This window comes from Heteronotia binoei, chromosome 5, assembly GCF_032191835.1.
Source record: "Heteronotia binoei isolate CCM8104 ecotype False Entrance Well chromosome 5, APGP_CSIRO_Hbin_v1, whole genome shotgun sequence".
NCBI classification, from domain to species: Eukaryota; Metazoa; Chordata; class Lepidosauria; order Squamata; family Gekkonidae; genus Heteronotia; species Heteronotia binoei.
Genome location: NC_083227.1, coordinates 14,205,110 through 14,225,347, shown reverse-complemented (window position 1 = coordinate 14,225,347; position 20,238 = coordinate 14,205,110). Strand labels below are relative to the sequence as shown.

Below are 20,238 nucleotides of genomic sequence, written 5' to 3'. Positions count from 1 at the left end.
TTTCTGTACTAGTTTTTCGTCCCTCAAGCCCCATACAAACTGGTCGAGAAGGGCTTCGTTGAGGTCTGCGAAACTGCATCGGCTTGCCACCCGGAGCAGGCTTGTCAAGAACGCCATCGTGGTTTCGCCTGCCTTCTGTGTCCTTTGTCGGAAGTCCCAGTGCCGGGTGAGCTTGGTTGGCTGGGGCTGGAAATACTTCTCCAGAGCGCTGATGATGTCGTCCACCGGCGTCTCTGAGAGCTTCCTGGGTTGGAGAAGAGCCCTGGCTAAGTCCACGGTCTCCGTGCCACACGTACTGATAAGCAGAGCTCTCTGCATGGTAGTCTCTGTAATCTTCTGGAAGGTCAGGTATGACTGGAATCCTTCGACCCACGAGTCCCACAGCTCGGGACGATCGATGTTAAAGGGCTGTAGGAGGTTGGCTGCAGCCTCCATTCTTGGCAGCGTGTCTGGGCGGCTTGCGAGCTGGGGTGTGCGCAGAGCGGAGGTGCGGACCCAGATGGCTTGGATTTAGCCACCTTTCCGTGTTCCTGGTTCTGTTGCTGGCTCTTACTGGCATCCCATCCTCGTCGCCAGTGTAAAGTACTGGAGTTGGTGCAGTAAGAGACCAGAGTCGGAGAGTGATTTCAGCAAGCTTTACTTCAGGAACACCAACACAGACTGAGCTCTATTCAAACCTCCCGCTCCTTTATACAATTCTTGCCCCCTTCTGATTGGACCTTAACTATGTACATGGATTGGCTATTTACAGAGGCCTAAGGGCCTATCAGGGTACAGTATGAGCCTAGATGTTGATTGGCTACTTATGTTTCAATCCTTCCCCTGATTGGGCACGTTTAGGCCTTCTCTGGAACCCTGGCGTGGAGTACAAGCTTGGCTTGTTCAGCTTCCCTCCAAAAGTAACAGTTCTCCATTTGAACCTAGGACACAACACTTTCCCTTTAAATGGGTGAAGGAAAAATGGAGACATTTAGGAATAATCATTCCTACTAACTTAAAAGATCTGCTTAGTTATAATTTTAGCCCTATTTTGGAGGAAGTAAGGTCATGGTTTTTAGCATGCGAAAAGATCTCATTCTCTTTGATTGAGAAAGTGGACCTAATAAAATCATTTTTATTTCCTAAACTATTGTTTGTTTTTCAAAATGTTCCAATTCAAGTACCTGAGAGTTTCTTTAAGAAATGGCAGAGAATGGTTAGTTCATTTCTATGGGGAGGGAAAAAAGCAAGATTATCAAGACAGATATTAGCAAAAGCTACAAAAAAGGGAGGCTTAGGACTTCCGGACCTATATAATTATTATATGGCATCTAATTTAAGACACATAGTCACATTCGCTAGAGCTTCTCAAAAATATTCATGGGTATATATAGAGCAAGCTTTTTTGGTTCCTCTCTCTCCTAGTCCCCTGGGGAAGGTAGGAAAGAGCCAGAGCTTCCGTTACCTAACGTCGCAGATGAGATTCAATGTGGCCAAGTAATGTACATTGGGGCCAAGAATCCCAGCTACAAATGCAAGTTGATGGGGCGTGAACTGGCAGAGACTGACCAAGAGAGAGATCTTGGGGTCGTGGTAGATAACTCACTGAAAATGTCAAGACAGTGTGCGATTGCAATAAAAAAGGCCAACGCCATGCTGGGAATTATTAGGAAGGGAACTGAAAACAAATCAGCCAGTGTCATAATGCCCCTGTATAAATCGATGGTGTGGCCTCATTTGGAATACTGTGTACAATTCTGGTCACCGCACCTCAAAAAGGATATTATAGCATTGGAAAAAGTGCAGAAAAGGGCAACTAGAATGATTCAAGGTTTGGAACACTTTCCCTATGAAGAAAGGTTAAAACGCTTGGGGCTCTTTAGCTTGGAGAAACGTCGACTGTGGGGTGACATGACAGAGGTTTACAAGATTATGCATGGGATGGAGAAAGAGAAAGAAGTCCTTTTCTCCCAATACAAGAACTCGTGAGCATTCAATTAAATTGCTGAGCAGTCAGGTTAAAATGGATAAAAGGAAGTACTTCTTCACCCAAAGGGTGATTAACATATGGAATGCACTGCCACAGGAGGTGGTGATGGCTACAAACACAGCCAGCTTTAAGAGGGGATTGGATAAAAATATGGAGCAGAGGTCCATCAGCGGCTATTAGCCACAGTATATATATATATATATGTGTGTAAATTTAAAAATTTTAATTGTGTTTGTCTCCTTTATAAAGTTTCTATCTCTGCTCCCTGGACTTACATTTTATGACACACGTGGCCTGGCATGACAAGGTCTCATTTATGTCAGATTTGGCCCTCATAAATGATTTCAACATCCCTGGACTATAGTGTCTTTGCTCTCTCTAGAACTTCTGGCATCGATCACCAGAAACGTTTGAGGTAGGCGTGGCTGGATGACACTTCCGGCGATGTCAGAAGGTGTGGCCTAATATGCTAATGAGGTCATGCTGAGCTTTTTCTACACCCCCCTCCCCAGTGCTGCTCTTTAGTAATTGGTTGCCCAGCTATGGGAGACAGAGAAGAAGGGGGTGGGGAGGTTCAGATACCTGAGAGGTTCCTTGTTCACAAAATCTGTATCTTTTAAAGCAATGGCCCCCAATCTTTTTGGCCTCAGGCACCGGCCCCAGGGCCAGCAGGTTGGGGGCATCCAATTTGGCCTCCTCCCACCCCCCCTGTGGCACCTCCTCCCCTCCCATTTTCCTCTTTTGCCCCCCTCCCGTACAGCCTCGCTGCCCTGCCCCCCCCCCCCACGTAGCCTCGCTGCCCCGTTTTCACCATTTTAAGGCCAGGGAAGGGGCCATGAAGCGCCTCCCAGACTGACTCCCCGCAGCGGTGAGTGACTGGCTGAGAGTGGCGTTTTTTTCCTTGAGGGCTCTTCACACCTCATGCATTTGTGTTAAGTCCCCTTACTGCTAGGATCTCTGTCTGACTTCTGGGATTTCCACACAGCCACAAGAACCCTTTTATCCCTCTCTCAGTGTGAGTGCTGGTGTTCTTCCTTAGAACCAGGAGTCTGCCCTTAGGTCTGGCAGAACTCCTCAGCAGAGATCTACAGACTCACTCTGCCTTGTGGCACGCTGTGCCTTGAGAGTTTTCCCCAGAAGGTTGGCCCCTTCACACAAATCAACTCTCACACAGACAAGAGCTTCAATTCACAACCAGCTCTGTCTCAGGAACTGAACTGAACACTTGCTCAGTCTGCTCTCAGCTTCAAACCCAGAGTCGAACTCAACACTGAGATTTCTCCCCATGGTTGCCCTCTTCCACTTGATACATTCATTACCATGGAAGCGGCTCAGCCAATCAGAGTGAGTTTCTCAACTCTCACTCAGGCAGACTGCTTTCAGTTCATCACACCTCCCTTATAGTACCGCAGCCGGCAGTGGCAGTAGCAGTGCCTCCAGACATGGCTTCACTCTTCCTCCTGCTAAGAAAGGGGCCCTGTTGCTTTTCCCATCGCTGCCTCACTATGACACTGCAGCTATTCAGGTGGTCCCCAACCTTTTTGGCACCAGGGACCGGTTTTGTGGAAGACAATTTTTCCAAGGACCGGGGGTGGGGTGAGGGCAATGGTTTCAAGATGACATAGCTGTACACTTTATTTTGGTGTGGCGGTTAAGCATGCTGACTCTTATCTGAGACAACCGGGTTTGATTCCCCACTCCTCCACTTGCAGCTGCTGGAATGGCCTTGGGTCAGCCATAGCTCTCTCAAGGTTGTCCTGGAAAGGGCAGCTTCTGGGAGAGCTCTCTCAGCCCCACCTACCTCACAGGGTGCCTGTTGTGGGGGAGGAAGATAAATGAGATTGTGAGCCACTCTGAGATTCGGAGTGGAGGGCAGGATATAAATCCAATGTCATTGTCGTCGTCTTCTTATTTATTTAATTCCGGAGCGGCTTACAGGCTCACGCATATGCATGAGTATAAAACATATAAAAGACATAAAAACCATAAAACTGTTTAAAACATAAAAGTTAACCTTTTGATGCTATGGTCTTAAATTCAAAGTTACGTTCTCTGTTAACAGATCTTAGATGTTCCTTTCCGCTGCTGCTTCAAGGCGGCTTGCGAGAGGTGGTCCAGACGTTACCTGAGGACTGTAGGGGCCGACAATCTAGTTTGCAAATGCCTGGTGGAAGAGTGCCGTCTTACAGGCCCTGCGGAACTGTATGAGCTCTCGCAGGGCCCTAACTTCTTCAGGCAACTCATTCCACCAGCAGGGGGCCACTACAGAGAAGGCTCTGGCTCTAGTTGTCATGAGCCTGGCCTCCTTAGGGCTGGGGATTGAAAGCAGATTTTGTGATCCAGACCAATACTACATTGTAATACAGAGGTGGGGAATCTCTGTCCCGAGGGCCGTATACGGCCCTCGAGGTCACTTGGTGTGGCCCTCGGAGATTGCTGGGCCGAACCGAGCCATATGGCAGCCTCCCTGGGCCCTGGCTGGCCAGCAAGGATCATGAGGCCCAGCCATGCTGTGTAGCAGCCTCCCCAGGGCCAGACAGGGATCACAGGGCCCAGATGTACTGTGCGGCAGCCTCCCTGGGGCCTGGCTGCCCAACCAAAATTGCTGCAGGGCCTGCAAAAGTTACTGTCACCGTTCAGTTTGCACTCGATTATTCCAGATGGTGTGGCCTAATGTGCTAATGAGTGTGACCTAATATACTAATAATAGGGGATGTGGGCTAATATGCTACCGAGTTCCTGGTGGGCTTTTTCTACAAAAAAGCCCTGGACCTATGCATTTGCCTTGGGCGGCGAGCCAGGTGTGTGTGTGTGTGTGCCAGATTAGGCCCTCCCCACATGACTTCAAATAGAAAAACAATTATTTGCATTAATTTTGCTGGCCTAAATCCGTCTCCCTCAGCGAAGCACTGTTTTTTTAAGTTGATGATTTTTTATGGCCCGCAAATGATGTTATAAATATCCATATGGCCCTTGGCAGAAAAAGGGTTCCCCACCCCTGTTGTAATATATATTACTATTGTAATACATTGTAATATATTACTACATTGTAATATATAATGAAATAATTATAAAACTCACGGCCCGGTTGCTAACAGGCCACGGACTGGAACCGGTCCACGGTCCAGGGGTTGGGGACCCCAGCAGTATAGGGCAGGGGTGCCGGTGCCTAGGAAGCCTCCCCAGTCGGTGGGAGGAGGTGGTGGTACTGAGCACGAAGGAGCGAGTAGTAGAATGCAAATGAACGAAAAAAGGGGGGGGGAATCAGCTCCCTTTTGAGATCCGTGTGCTACCTGGCTTATTAGCCTTCCGCGAGGTCTGAAAAACGGAGCTGTTCCTCCAGGATTTTAGCTGAGGCTGCGGGTGTCTATTTCTTGATCTGATTGGCCTCCCCGGCCAGCACTGTCGTCTGTGCTAGGAAATGGAATAAAAACTGCCATGATGTGAGATGGCTCGGCTGGGCAATATGTGATGGCATGGTAATCTGAGTGCTGTTGAGTTGTCTGTTTATTGAATGTTTTTATTGTATTTTATTGTTTTATCATACGTTGTACTCCGCCGTGAGCACTATGGGGAATGGGCGGAATAGAAATATACTAAAATAAATATAGAGCCCCGTGGCGCAGAGTGGTAAAGCTGCAGTACTGCAGTCTGAACTCTCTGCTCACGACCTGAGTTCGATCCCGGCGGAAGCTGGATTCAGGTAGCCGGCTCCAGGTTGACTCAGCCTTCCATCCTTCTGAGGTCGATAAAATGAGTACCCAGCTTGCTGTTGGGGGGAAAGGGTAGATGACTGGGGAAGGCAATGGCAAACCACCCCGTAAAAAGTCTGGGGTGACATCGCTTTCACAACGTTTTCATGGCAGACTTTTTACGGGGTGGTTTGCCATTGCCTTCCCCAGTCATCTGCACTTTCCCCCCAGCAAGCTGGGTGCTCCTTTTACCGACCTCAGAAGGATGGAAGGCTGAGTCAACCTGGAGCCAGCTACCTGAAAACCCAGCTTCTGCTGGGATCGAACTCAGGTTGTGAGCAGAGAGCTCGGACTGCAATACTGCAGTTTTACCACTCCGTGCCATGGGGCTATAAAAACCATCAGTTTAATATTAATATATTGGCACGTCCCAACAAATGTGTCGTCATGCCTAGACACCAGTCAACTGCCAAAGAAACCAAAACTTATACACCCAATAAAACCCCCCAAAACTTATACGCCCCATACCCAGGAAAGCAAAAAAGCTGCCATTTGGAGGGGGGGATTTCAATTGGCAGCCATCCCCCCCTCCCCAGTTTCCTAAATTCAGCTTCACCCCACAACAGCTTTGGGCCAAGACAGCAGAAAAGCCTGGGGGAAACTCTGGCAGACGCCCAAGGGCTGCAGGGTGCTGTGTAGAGGCAGGAAAAATACCCCCAAAGCATCAAACATGGGGCAAATAATCACCTGTGGGGTCAAGAGCGGACCCTCCTGCTTCCATTTCAAGACAGAAGGGAAAATCTCCTCCCAAAATTCTCCTTTGCCCTCTTCAGGTTCTGTTTTGTGGGGGTCTTCTGAGGGTCCAAGAAGAGCCCCGTGGCTCAGAGTGGTAAAGCTGCAGTATTGCAGTCCTAAGCTCTGCTCACTACTTGAGTTTGATCCCGGTGGAAGCTGGGTTTTCAGGTAGCCAGCTTGAGGTTGACTCAGCCTTCCATCCTTCTGAGGTCGGTAAAATGAGTCCCCTGCTTGCTGGGGGGGAAGCATAGAGGACTGGGGAAGGCAATGGCAAACCACCCTGTAAAAAGTCTGCCGTGAAATGGTCGTGAAAGCAACGTCACCCCAGAGTTGGAAACGACTGGTGCTTGCACAGAGGACTACCTTTACCTTTTACTTTTTAAATAAATCAACAGGGAATTACATTCGACATTAAATTTAAATAAAAAGACAACAGGATGGGAAACTTGGAAGACATTTTTTCTGTTTAATGCTTTAGTGGACACACTTGAGTAGGGCATTTTGGCTGTCTCCGGAAACTTAGGATTACAATAGCTCTTTTCTGTTTTCAATTAAAAACAGAAAAAATTGGACACCACCCTTCCCACATCGCAAGCAATGTTCCCACCCCAATTAAAAAAATGTGGGTTTTTTAGTTGTAGGTGCAGCATAAATGCACACCATACACTGGACGGGAAAAAAAAGAAATACTGCGAAAAGCAGGCAAACACATCTGAATTTATGTTTAAAGGCTTGACTGCTGGGATCCTGCGTACGAAGGGCCAGTGAAGCTTTTCTCATGCCCCGTGCATTTGTATGGTTCCTACCCTGTGTGAAATTTTTGATGGGAAGTAAACCTGGAACGCTTACTGAAACTTTTTCCACACTCCAGGCATTGATATGGTTTCTCCCCAGTGTGAACTCTTCGATGGGAAGTAAGACTGTCACTCCGATTGAAACTTTTCCCACATTCTTGGCATTTATATGGTTTCTCCCCTGTGTGAGTTCTTTGGTGGGAAGTAAGTCTTCTACTGTCACTAAAGCGTTTCCCACACTCTAGGCATTCATGTGGTTTCTCTCCTGTGTGAGTTCTCCGATGGGAAGCAAGTTTTCCACTGTGACTGAAGCTTTTCCCACACTCCAGGCATTCATATGGTTTCTCCCTCGTATGAGTTCTTCGATGGGTAGTAAGAATATTACTCTGACTGAAGCTTTCCCCACACTCCTGGCATTTATATGGTCTCTCCCCTGTGTGAGTTCTTCGATGGGAAGTAAGAGCATTACTCTGACTGAAACTTTTCCCACAATCCAGACACTGATATGGTTTCTCCCCTGAGTGAATTCTTCGATGCAAAGTAAGTTTTCCACTTTCCCTGAAGCTTTTCCCACATTCCAGGCATTTATATGGTTTCTCCCCTGTGTGAACCCTTCGATGGCGAATAAAATTGGAACTCTGTCTAAAACTTTCCCCACACTCCTGGCATTTATATGGCTTCTCCCCCTTGTGCATTCTTCGATGGAAAGTAAGGCCATTACTCTGACTAAAGCTTTTCCCACACTCCAGGCATTTATAAGGTTTCTCCCCTGTGTGACTTCTTCGATGGGAAGTAAGTTTTCCATTTTCACTGAAGCTTTTCCCACACTCCAGGCATTTATATGGTTTCTCCCCTGTGTGAGTTCTTCGATGGGAAGTAAGTTGTCCATTGTCACGGAAGCATTTCCCACACTCCAGGCACTCATACAGTTTCTCACCAGTGTGAGTTCTCTGATGGGAAGCAAGTTTTCCACTCTCACTGAAGCTTTTCTCACACTCCAAGCATTTATAAGGTTTCTCCCCTGTGTGAATTCTTTGATGGGAAGTAAGAGTGCTACTCTGACTGAAGCTTTTCCCACAGTCCTGGCATTTATATGGTTTCTCCCCTGTGTGAATTCTATGATGGGAAATAAGACTAGAACTCTTACTGAAGCTTTTCCAGCATGCCAGGCATTGATATGGTTTCTCCCCTGTGTGTATTCTTTGATGAGAATCAAGACTAGAACTCTTACTGAAGTTTTCCCCACATTCCAGGCATTTGTATGGTTTCTCCGCTGTGTGACTCCTTTGATGGCGATTAAGCCTATAACTCTCACTGAAGCTTTTCCCACACTCCAAGCATTTATATGGTTTCTCCCCTGTGTGGGTTCTTTGATGGCGATTAAGCCTATAACTCACGCTGAAGCTTTTCCCACACTCCAGGCATGCATATGGTTTCTCCCCTGTGTGAGTTCTTTGATGGGAAGTAAAGTGCCCGCTGTGCCTGAAACATTTGCCACAATCCAGGCATTGATATATTTTTATTCCGATACACATCCTTTGTTGAATACTAATACCTGATTTTTCAGTGAAATTTTCCCTGCTTGCAATGCACTCATTCCTGTTGTTTCCATGGAATATTTTTTGCCATAGAGAGTCATCCCTCGGTAAAAGGCTGGGATTATTCCTCCACTTAGTTGGATGTTTTCTTTCCTTCTTTCTTGGTGCATCCAAATATTCAAACTCCTCTTTCACACCTGACTGCCACAAGTCTCCTGCTGAAAGAAAGAGAGACCTGGAGTGATGATATGACACTTTCCACAAATACCTAATTTTTAGCTGAGTAGTGCCTAAAGACTAAAAATGCATTCTAGGTATAAGCTTTTGGAGTCAAGGCTCCCTTCCTCTTAACTGATTCGGAATGAAGATCTCTTAGTCTTTATTTCCCAGTTAGAGGGTGGGTGGGGTGTTGCAGGAAAAGAACTCCGGATGCAGAGGTTCCATGCACACAGTAATCTGTTAAATTAGACCAAAGGAGACTTCATAAGAACGTCAAAAGAACCCTGCTGGATCAGACCAGTGGTCCATCTAGTCCAGCATGCTGCCTCACACAGTGGCCAACCAGTTCCTCTGAAGGACCAACAACAGGGCAGAGAGACTGAGGCTTTCATAAGAACATCAGAAGAACCCTGCTGGATCAGACCAGTGGTCTATCTAGTCCAGCATTCTGTCTCACACAGTGGCCAACCAGTTCCTCTGGAGGGCCAACAACAGGACAGAGAGGACACGGACTTCACAAGGGAGAAAGAAGGGCATTTTAAGAGAGAGAGAGAGCCATTCATACTTGAACGTACAGCAGAGGGTCTGCAGAAGGACCCTGATGGAGAGAAAAGTAGTCTAATGAGAACAGTCATGAGTGCCTCCTGACATGGTTTTAATTTAGGCTGCTAGTCTGCACTCATGACAAGAACAAGGAAGCTGAAACTATGAAATTCTTTCTCTTTAACATCACAAACATTAAGTCTTAGATCCAAGGAAAGAGGGATGTGTTTTTCTCTTTAGTTTCCCTGTGCTCAGATGTCCTGGCGGGCAACGAGGCTAGGGACGGTGGCAGAGTAGAGGCTGGGAGGGTGGCAGAGCTGATATTTTGGCCATCTTCTAGGCTCGGAGCAGGGGTCACTGGGATGTGGTGTTTGGGGGAGGTACTTGTGAATTTCCTGCATAGTGCAGGAGGTTGGACCAGATGACTCTGGAGGTCCTTTCCAACTCTATGATTCTTTACTGTGGACCACCAGAAATACAAATAAGTTGGGTCTAGACCAGCGTTTCCCATTTGCAGGGTCACGACCCGGTACTGGGCCACGGAAACCTCAATACCGGGTCACAGGGGCGGCCTGACAGTTCCCTCCCCCCTCTATTTATCTGCCATGCTCCAGCCCCTGCCCTGTTCAGAAACATCAGAGAGGACTAGGCTTGCCAATTCCCAGGTCCCAGCGGGGGTTCTTCCGCTTTCCCAGGCTCCTTTCCACCCCCAGTCAGCTGGCCGGCAGGGGGAAGCCCCGCCCCAGAGGACCATGTGACTTTCCCCCTCCGGAGGCTCCAGTCTCTGATTGGAAAGGCTTCCTCTTGGGATGGGGTGTCTGTGTTACTTGGAAGAAGTTGGCTGCAACTCGTGAGTAGAGAGGCCAATCCCTCACTTCAGAGTCGCCAGAAACGGGTCGGGGGGGGGGGCAGTCTGTTGAGCACTTCATTATTCCCTATGTGGAGATTGATTCTCATAGGGTATAATGGGGAATTGATCTGGAGGTTTGGGGGGCTCTGAGGGAGCAGTTTTTTGAGGTAGAGGCACCAAATTTTCAGTATAGTATTTAGTGCCTCTCCCCAAAGTACCCCCCAAGTTTCAAAACAATTGGACCAGGTGGTCCAATTCTATGAGCCCCCAAAGCAGGTGCCCCTATCCTTCATTATTTCCTATGGAAGGAAGACATTTTAAAAGGTGTGCAGTCCCTTTAAATGTGATGGTCAGAACTCCCTTGGAGTTCAATTATGCTTGTCACACCCTTGTTCCTGGCTCCGCCCCCACTGTCTCCTGGCTCCACCCCCAAAGCCTTCTGGCTCCACCCCCAAAGCCCCCAGATATTTCTTGAATTGGACTTGGCAAACCTAGAGAGGGCGGTGCGCAGTGTCTGTATCGCTCCCTTAGCGTCCTCTGCCCGGTGGATGCTCAGGGATCGATACTGAGACTGCACGCTGGCCAGAAGCCCTCCCCCATCCCTCTCTAATGTTTGGAAACATCAGAGAGGCTGGGGAAAGCTCCTGGCCGGCGTGCAGTGTCTGTATCGCTTCCTTAGCGTCCTCCGCCTGGACCACAGAGAAGGAACCGGGCCTTGGAGGGGAAAAGTTTGGAAAACCCTGGTCTAGACCAAATCAAGCAAAAAAAAAAAAAAGCACAAGGCTCATGGCAAAACAAAATACTGCAAAGAATAAATGTACTGAACAACTAAACACATAATAAAGGAGCACAAGTTTCAATTACAACCCAGTTGCAAATCACTCGCTAACTCGAGAAAAATAGAAAGCACTAGTCCATACTAACTGTGTCTTCGCCACAGTGCTTAAAGAGCCGGAAGCACCAGCATTGCTGACTCGATGAGCAACTGCAATTGTTTCACTTGAGAGTCCCCGGATAACGGATCAGCGCCTGACGAAGCAGTCATCTGGGAAACAAGTTTGTTACCGGTCCACCGTTGCGCTTTGGATCCCACATTTGGGACGTTCAATGATTCGTAGGGCTTCTAGTCCAAAATCCAACTCTACACGACTGCAAAAGAAATTGGAGCTTGGGCTCTTTAAGGACTGCGGGAAAGACGCTGTCAGTATGGACTAGTGCGTTCTATTTTTCTCAAGTCAGTGAGTACAACTGGGTTGTAATTAAAACTTGTGGTCCTTTATGATGCGTTGAGTTGTTCGATACATTTATTCTTAGCGGTATTTCGTTTTGCCATGAGCCTTGTGCCTTTTTTGCGCTTGTTATTTGCACAGCTTCCTCTTCCGTTTTGTCATCTAGCCTGAATTCCCTCTAGAACCTGAAATTAATAAATTGAGGCAATTGTAAATTGATTACATCATGAAAATATGAGAGCCACTGGAAAAATGCTAGGGAAAAAACACTTTCAATGCCTCGGTTGAGATGGAGAACAGGATTTCTCTTGGACACTGATCAGCTGAGAGACAAAGGAGAGATGAACATATGAAGCTGCCTTATACTGAATCAGACCTTTGGTCCATCAAAGTCAGTATTGTCTTCTCAGACTGGAAGCGGCTCTCCAGGGTCTCAAGTCTCCAGGTTTTTCACACCTATTTGCCTGGACCCTTTTTTGGAGATGCCGGGGATTGAACCTGGGACCTTCTGCTTCCCAAGCAGATGCTCTACCACTGAGCCACCGTCCCTCCCCTACCTCACCGTCCCAGATGACACTCTAATTGCTTCAGAAATGCTGAAATCCTGGGGGCTTCCTGCCCTGGGATTGTGGGGAAGGAGATACTTGGGTATTAAAAAGGGGGCCAAGCCAGTCTTTGGGTCAGCTGAGGGGCTTCCATGGTCAGCCATGTTTTGAGGAAGAAGCGAGAAACAATCATCAAGGGGAACCAGGAGAAAGCAGTGCCTGGCCAGATGAGACAGGAGTGGCCTCATGAAGAAAGTAACTGGGACGATTTTTCATCTTGGATCCAAGAAATCAAATTTGCTGCTCTCTTTAAACGTCACAGAGGGAAGTGAAGTGTGGGGAAATGAGATGTGTTTTTACATACTTGATTTTCCTAGGCTCAGATATTTCAAGCTCACGCTGTTCAATTCTGAGTGTGTGCATTCACCGAATACTATACTTTAGATTGGTGCCATGGAATCACAGACTCATAGCGTTGGAAGGGACCTCCAGGGTCATCTAGTCCAACCCCGCATAACAAATGGTGTCTCTGCCTTCACTAAAAATATCTTTTAAAGCAGAAGTGTCCAATATATGGTTTGTGGGATGGAACTGCTCCGCTTCGGGCTTTTAGTCGGCCCAGGAACTCTGGTGTGAGGGAGAGAAGGTAGAAGGGGTGTGTGTTGGGGAGGGGAGCAAGAGCATTGAAGGTCAACAGTTGCCGCTTTGAAGTGATCTGGCACGGATGCTGATGAACACAGAAAGGTGTGGCGGGGGGGAGAAGGTTTTAGAGACAGGGAGGGAGGATAGCGAACAACAGACATACGGAGAGGGGCGGCCAAGAAATAAACAAACGGGAAAGTTAAAAGTGGATGCGCAAATGTGAACCAACAAATTCACGTGCTGGAAACAACCTGGCAGTGCCAGCTAAGAGGTTCTCCACCAAAAAGGATGGGTGAGTCTGTCCCCCTTACTCTCTCTCTCTTCCCCTCTCTTAACTGACCAGCCAATTCAATGCAGCAGACAGCCACACAATAAATAATAATTTAGAGCCAGTTTGCTGTAGATGTTAAAAACAGCGGACTCTAATCTGGAGAACTGAGTTTGATTCCCCACTCCCTCCAGATGCAGATGGCTGGTATGACTTTGGGTCAGTCATAACTCTCTCGGAGCGGTTTCTCCCGAGAGCAGTTTCTGTCAGAGCTCTCTCAGTCCCAACGACCTCACAGGGTGTCCGTCGTGGTGGGGAGGAAGGGAAGGCGATTGCAAGCCATCCCGAGACTCTGAGTGAAGGGCAGGGTATAAATCCAAACATCATCAAGACCTACGCTCCAGTCAGGAACTAGTTTTCCAAAGGGGGGGGGGGCAGCAGAGCAGGAAGGCACGGACAAGCCAACCTGTAGCCACAGCAGCAGCTGCAGGAAGCCAAAGGAGGGCGTGCCTCCCCCCCCCCACGCTCCCCCCAGCCTAGGCCAGCTGATCTCTGCTCCACTCTGGGCGCCTTCAGTGTAAGAACCGCTTGGGAAGGGGACCCCTTCTTTTTCCAAAGAGGAGAATGCCCAGGCAACACACAGTCCCAGGAGAGAGATCTAAGCCCCTACCTGCCATCTCCTCCTTTTCTGCACAGCCCAGGAGAAACAGCCCTTCCTCTTCTTCCAGCCAGGATATGAGGTCAGGTTTGGCAACCAGAGGTCCTGTTTGTCGGGGAGGAAGACACACGTGCAAAATTAGACCTGTGTGAAGACATTCCGATAGGAACATCCCTTGACGTCTCCAGTAATATCTGTCTTTTTGGTCTCACAAAAACTGACTATTTCTTGTGACTGTGAGGTGGGTGGGGCTGAGAGGGCTGTCACAGCAGCTGCCCTTTCAAGGACAACCTCTGCCAGAGCTGGGAGGAAACAATTGCCCCAATCCTTTAAAATGCAAAAATGAGCTTTCTGGATATTGCTTGCAAGCAAATTTGTTCTAAAAGCAAATGATCCTGATCGGCTAAGATAATATTTAATTCCAGCCACATCCTTCCTCCTGAAGGGCTTCTTTATTCTCATTCCTCACTGCAAGAACATAAGAGAAGCCCTGTTGGATCAGGCCAATGGCCCATCCAGTCCAACACTCTGTGTCACATAAGAACATAAGAGAAGCCATGTTGGATCAGGCCAATGGCCCATCCAGTCCAACACTCTGTGTCACACAAGAACATAAGAGAAGCCCTGTTGGATCAGGCCAATGGCCCATCCAGTCCAACACTCTGTGTCACACAAGAACGTAAGAAAAGCCATGTTGGATCATGCCAGTGGCCCATCCAGTCCAACACTCTGTGTCACACAAGAACATAAAAGAAGCCATGTTGGATCAGGCCAATGGCCCATCCAGTCCAACACTCTGTGTCACAGAAGAATATAAGAGAAGCCCTGTTGGATCAGGCCAATGGCCCATCTGTCCAACACTCTGTGTCACAGAAGAACATAAGAGAAGCCCTGTTGGATCAGGCCAATGGTCCCTCCAGTCCAACACTCTGTGTCACACAGTGGCCCCCAAAAACCCAGATGCCATCAGGAGACCCATCAGTGGGGCCAGGACACCAGAAGCCCTCCAACTATGCCCCCCTCCAAGTACCAAGAATACAGAGCATCACTTGCCCCAGACAGAGAGTTCCAACAATACGCTGTGGCTAATAGCCACTGATCGACCTCTGCTCCGTAAGTTTATCCAATCCCCTCCTGAAGCTGGCTATGCTTGTAGCCGTCACCACCTCCTGTGGCAGTGAATTCTATGTGTTGATAACCCTTTGGGAGAAAAAAGATCCTCACCCAGAGAGGACACATTCCCATAATTCTCCAGCATGACTTCCTTGTAGAGAGCTCTCTGGGCTGGGCGCAGCAGGGTCCACTCCCATGGGGTGAAATACACGGCCACCTCCTCAAAGGACACCCCAGCCTGCAAGAAGAAGATGAAGATATTGGATTTATATCTCGCCCTCCACTTCCTTGAAGGAGACACCCCCACCTGCAAGAAGGAGAAGGAAGCATTTCTTGACATCACTGGAAAGCTGGTCCATGTGAGGGGGGGTGGGGAGAGCCAAAAATTGAAGGAAGTAGTGGAAGAGCAGAAGAAAGAGGTGGCAGGAAATGCACATTGGGGCCAAGAATCCCAGCTACAAATACAAGCTGATGGGTTGTGAACTGGCAGAGACTGACCAAGAGAGAGATCTTGGGGTCGTGGTAGATAACTCACTGAAAATGTCAAGACAGCATGCGATTGCAATAAAAAAGGCCAACACCATGCTGAGAATTATTAGGAAGGGAACTGATAACAAATCAGCCAGTATCATAATGCCCCTGTATAAATCGATGATGCGGTCTCATTTGGAATACTGTGTGCAATTCTGGTCACCGCACTTCAAAAAGGATATTATAGCATTGGAAAAAGTCCAGAAAAGGGCAACTAGAATGATTAAAGATTTGGAACACTTTCCCTATGAAGAAATATTAAAACGTTTGGGGCTTTTTAGCTTGAAGAAACATCAACTGCGGGGTGAAATGATAGTGGTTTACAAGATTATGCATGGGATGGAGAAAGTAGAGAAAGAAGTCCTTTTCTCCCTTTCTCACAATACAAGAACTCGTGGGCATTCGATGAAATTGCTGAGCAGTCAGGTTAGAACGGATAAAAGGAAGTACTTCTTCACCCAAAGGGTGATTAACATGTAGAATTCACTGCCATAGGAGCTGGTGGCGGCTACAAGCACAGCCAGCTTTAAGAGGGGATTGGATAAAAATATGGAGCAGAGGTCCATCAGTGACTACAAGCCACAGTATATATATGTGTGTGTGTGTGTGTGTGTGTATACATGTACGCATATATTGGCCACTGTGTGACACAGAGTGTTGGACTGGATGGGCCACTGGCCTGATCCAACATGGCTTCTCTTATGTTCTTAAGAAGAACACTGTGGGGACATCTCCCCTCTCCTGTGAGGAAAAGCCCCCTACTTTTCATGCATGTGGACATCGTGATCGCCAGTGTGGTTGCCAGGGTGCCTGGAGATTTGACTCTCACACATCTGCTCTAAGAAGTGGACTTTGCTTACAGTTTCTAAGGCTTATGTGGCAGCTTTGCATTCTACATCTCTGAAGGGTGTGAGCCAGAACTACAGACATGCTCCAGCTGCTCCTTGTGTGCCCAGTCTTGGCCACTGCAGTGGAAGAAGCCAGGCCACCATGTTTCCAGCCTGGCTCCATGGACCTAAAGCTAACAACAGCAGAATCCATCTTGCTTTCCTGATCCAAGCATATCCTGCCAGGCTGAACTCATTCCTTCTTAGTGGGAAAGTCACACGTACACACCCTGAGCCTGCAAGCAACCCATTTACCTCATGAATGGATTAATAGCTCCACTGTTGATCCTAATTGCTCAGCAATACCAGAACAATAAATCTTGCCCAGCAGAAGATGAGAAAGAGGAAGGACATCTCCTGTCTCCATCAAGTCTTTTGTCTACACCGGGTGGTACCTAGGCCAGCATTTGATTCCCTATTGTCACCTTCCCAGCTAATCCCATTTAATCTTAAGTACCCAGCCATTTCCATTCTCACCCTAGTCTAATACCTTGGAGCCGCCCCAGGCAGCATCGCAGCTTGGAAATTTCCAGCTTCACCAGACTAAGGTGAAGTTCATTGGTCAAAACTGGCATCCAATTAGGTGTCAGCAAGGGATGTCCAGCCTCCTTGGTCATCATAGAGCCTCCCCCTGCTCCTCCCAGCACCTAAGGGGTCTAAGAGAGTCTATTTAACCTCTGACCCAACTCCACTCATGTGTGCTTCTATTCAGCAACCCACCTTCCGCTGTCTAGATCCATCCCCAATTCTGGCCACAGTTTTGGGTCCATTTCCCCTGTCCTCTCATGTCGCCATTGGAACCTTCCTGGAGGAACTACGATGGTAAATATCGCCCTGTATGTCTACCCTGATATGTGTCCCTATCAATCTATCTATTTTTCCTAGACCTGTATGAATGTGTGAGTGTTTTGTATTTTTACCTTGTATGAAAGAAATATTATTCTAAATAAATTACAATTGGTTTTTATTAAATTAGAGTCCTTTATTGAGCATTGACCATCTGAACGGTTGAGCCTCGTATACACAGATAACAAAGATTCCCTTTTAGGGCCAGCTGTCTCTCAATCTAATTCCCCAAGTTATTTTGAGAGCAGTTTCCCTAACAGAAATTGGTGGAGAAAGCTTGGGCATTATCCTGTTTGTGTGAATGCACGCGAGTCGACACGCGTGTCTTCATACAGACAGACGTAAGGTTGCACCGTTCGGAAAGTCTTGCTAGCGAGGCTATTGCGTGAGTGATTGAGTGAATGAGTTCTGCGTGAACGGCTCTAGCGAGCATCTCTGTATTTGTGGGTTGGGCTGCCCCCATTTCTATCATTCAACTGGACTTCTCAGCCGCCCCTAGGAGGCCAGACACCTCGAAAGAGGACTGAGCCCGATAGAACGCAAGGGGGAAGTCCCGTGAAGTCTGGCCGCCGTCCCGAGGCCTTCTAAACGCGTCTATCGTGGGAGGGAATGTCAGGACAGGCTAGGATTGTTTAAGACCTGGAAAGAGCGCCCTTCCCTTCTCCCTTTTCTTTAGAGCTTAGTGCACACACGCACACACACTACATACACACTCAGACACTTGCACACACGCACCCAAGTCCTTACACGAGTCTAGGCCAAGGCTAGTCTAAGGCACCCGACAGTCAGGAGGGCAGGCGGGTCGTAGGACCGCTGCAATCTGACTGCTGGGCAACTTTTTATTTTATTTGCCCGAGACGCGATCGTTGGGTCGGCTCGTGGCTCCCTTTTGCCCGAAGACGCGACCGTTGGGTCGGCTCGTGGCTCCCTTTTGCCCGAGACGCGATCGTTGGGTCGGCTCGTGGCTCCCTTTTGCCCGAAGACGCGACCGTTGGGTCGGCTCGTGGCTCCCTTTTGCCCGAAGACGCGACCGTTGGGTCGGCTCGTGGCTCCCTTTTGCCCGAAGACGCGATCGTTGGGTCGGCTCGTGGCTCCCTTTTGCCCGAGACGCGATCGTTGGGTCGGCTCGTGGCTCCCTTTTGCCCGAAGACGCGACCATTGGGTCGGCTCGTGGCTCCCTTTTGCCCGAAGACGCGATCGTTGGGTCGGCTCGTGGCTCCCTTTTGCCCGAGACGCGATCGTTGGGTCGGCTCGTGGCTCCCTTTTGCCCGAAGACGCGATCGTTGGGTCGGCTCGTGGCTCCCTTTTCTGGCCGAGACGCAATCATAGGATTGGCTCGCTGCCCAAAACTGTGCCCGAGACGCGATCGTTGGGTCGGCTCGTGGCTCCCTTTTCTGGCCGAGACGCAATCATAGGATTGGCTCGCTGCCCAAAACTGTGCCCGAGACGCGATCGTTGGGTCGGCTCGTGGCTCCCTTTTCTGGCCGAGACGCAATCATAGGATTGGCTCGCTGCCCAAAACTGCGCCCGAGACGCGATCGTTGGGTCGGCTCGTGGCTCCCTTTTCTGGCCGAGACGCAATCATAGGATTGGCTCGCTGCCCCCTAAACCCAAGCCGAAGCGCAATCAGAGATTGGCAGTAGGCAAAACAAAAAAAGGGAACATAAGTAAAGTTGCCAGCCCAGGTGTAAAATAGCACATAGGAGCCAGAAAGCATCTGGAAATATGCTGCTAGTTCTTACACTTGGCTGTGCCTTTAAGAGAATTTAGTGGAAGGAGCAAGAAGCTCTCCCTTAGGGTTAAAAAAAAATTTGTCCCGGGTCTGAGGAGATAGGAACTCTTCTCAGCCGAAAAATTTCCCTTTTGCTTAGGGCCAACTGAGGAAAAGTTCAGGCTCTGAGACTTTTAAAACCTTTTGGTGAACTCAGAACTGCCCCACTAAGGAAAGGTGCAGGGCCAGTGACTTTTGATGGTTTGGAGGCAGAGGCTAGAGAAAAGCCCCTCCTGAGGAGCTCAACAATGTGTGCAAGGCCATAAGCCCATGCCACAAACATTTGTTAGTGTTGCAGAGAACTAAGGAAGGTCCTGCAACTCCCTCCTTTCCTTGTGAGACACACAGAGGTGTCTTGCAAGTTCTTTGCTCCCCAATAAGCAGGAAAAGGGCTAGGGAAAGCCCCTGCATCAGTTAATTTTGGTGGCCTGTGGTTAGGCACCTAACAGTACAGGAAAACCAGCCCTGCAAGTAAAGTTAGAACTTAAGAAAGAATCCACCCCTGAACTAAAATGGATCGCTTAGCCACAAGGGAAGAACTCCCCAAACTAGAGAGGTGGTTGATAAAAAAAGGAGATAACCCTTGGAAGAAGGGGGCCTTCAGTAAAGGCTCAGACCCCCTTGCTAGCTTCCGAGAGACCCTAGAAGAACTATGTAAAACTAAAAAGCTCAGCTCAGGGAAAACAGACCTGTTCGCCTCATGGGGCTTGTTCATGGCCTTACAGGAGAGTTCGGCTATGATCAAACTACTTAGGGAACAAAATCAGAAACAAGAGCAGGAGCTGGAAAATAATCTTAAAAGTCATGCAGCTGCATTAGAGCAAGCATTCCAAAACTATGAGGCAGAGAAGGAACGCCTGGCGGCGGAAAACAATAGCTTGGACCTCGACTGGCAACATGCAAGTCGAACCATAGAGCAGATTAGGGCAGAGAAACACACCCTAACCTTAACATATCAGGACACCATGTCCGCTCTAAAAAAGGCCCAATCGCAGGTAAAAGCGTTGGGAAAGGAGCTGGAACAAACAAAAGACCGAAATAATAAGTTGCAACATGCTGCTGAATACGCTGCGGAAAAAAACCGCAAAGCTAGAGAAGCAGCCAACCATGAGGCATGTAAAAAGAAGATTGCCGCTCTACAAAAGAAATTAGAACTTAAAAGTGCTTTCATAGCCACCGTCTCGCCCTCTGGCCTCTATGATTTCACATCAGACGAGGAGAGTGAGGATGAAGAGGTGGTAGATGGAAATAAAAACAGCTCAGCCCCAGTCCGTCCTGTGGTCACTAAAAAGACCACAGCCAGAAAACAGAATGAAGCTGAATCTGTAAAAGTAGTGAAGGAAACCAG

At 48.4% G+C, this 20,238-nt stretch overlaps 1 protein-coding gene across 3 annotated transcripts in view; it reads right to left on the bottom strand.

Moving 5' to 3' along the window:
• LOC132571081 (zinc finger protein 91-like) overlaps positions 1-20,238 on the bottom strand; it is a 336,113-nt gene that overhangs the window by 78,248 nt on the left and 237,627 nt on the right. Inside the window, exons 3-4 of one of the 3 annotated variants that reach the window (XM_060237745.1) lie at positions 14,967-15,093; positions 13,755-13,847 (exon numbers count right to left, since the gene is read on the bottom strand). In XM_060237745.1, the coding sequence (XP_060093728.1) occupies positions 13,755-13,847; positions 14,967-15,093 (220 nt within the window). Of the gene's footprint in view, positions 1-7,292; positions 8,920-13,754; positions 13,848-14,966; positions 15,094-20,238 lie in introns of those variants that run through there. The other 2 variants (XM_060237746.1, XM_060237751.1) reach the window with 2 other exon arrangements.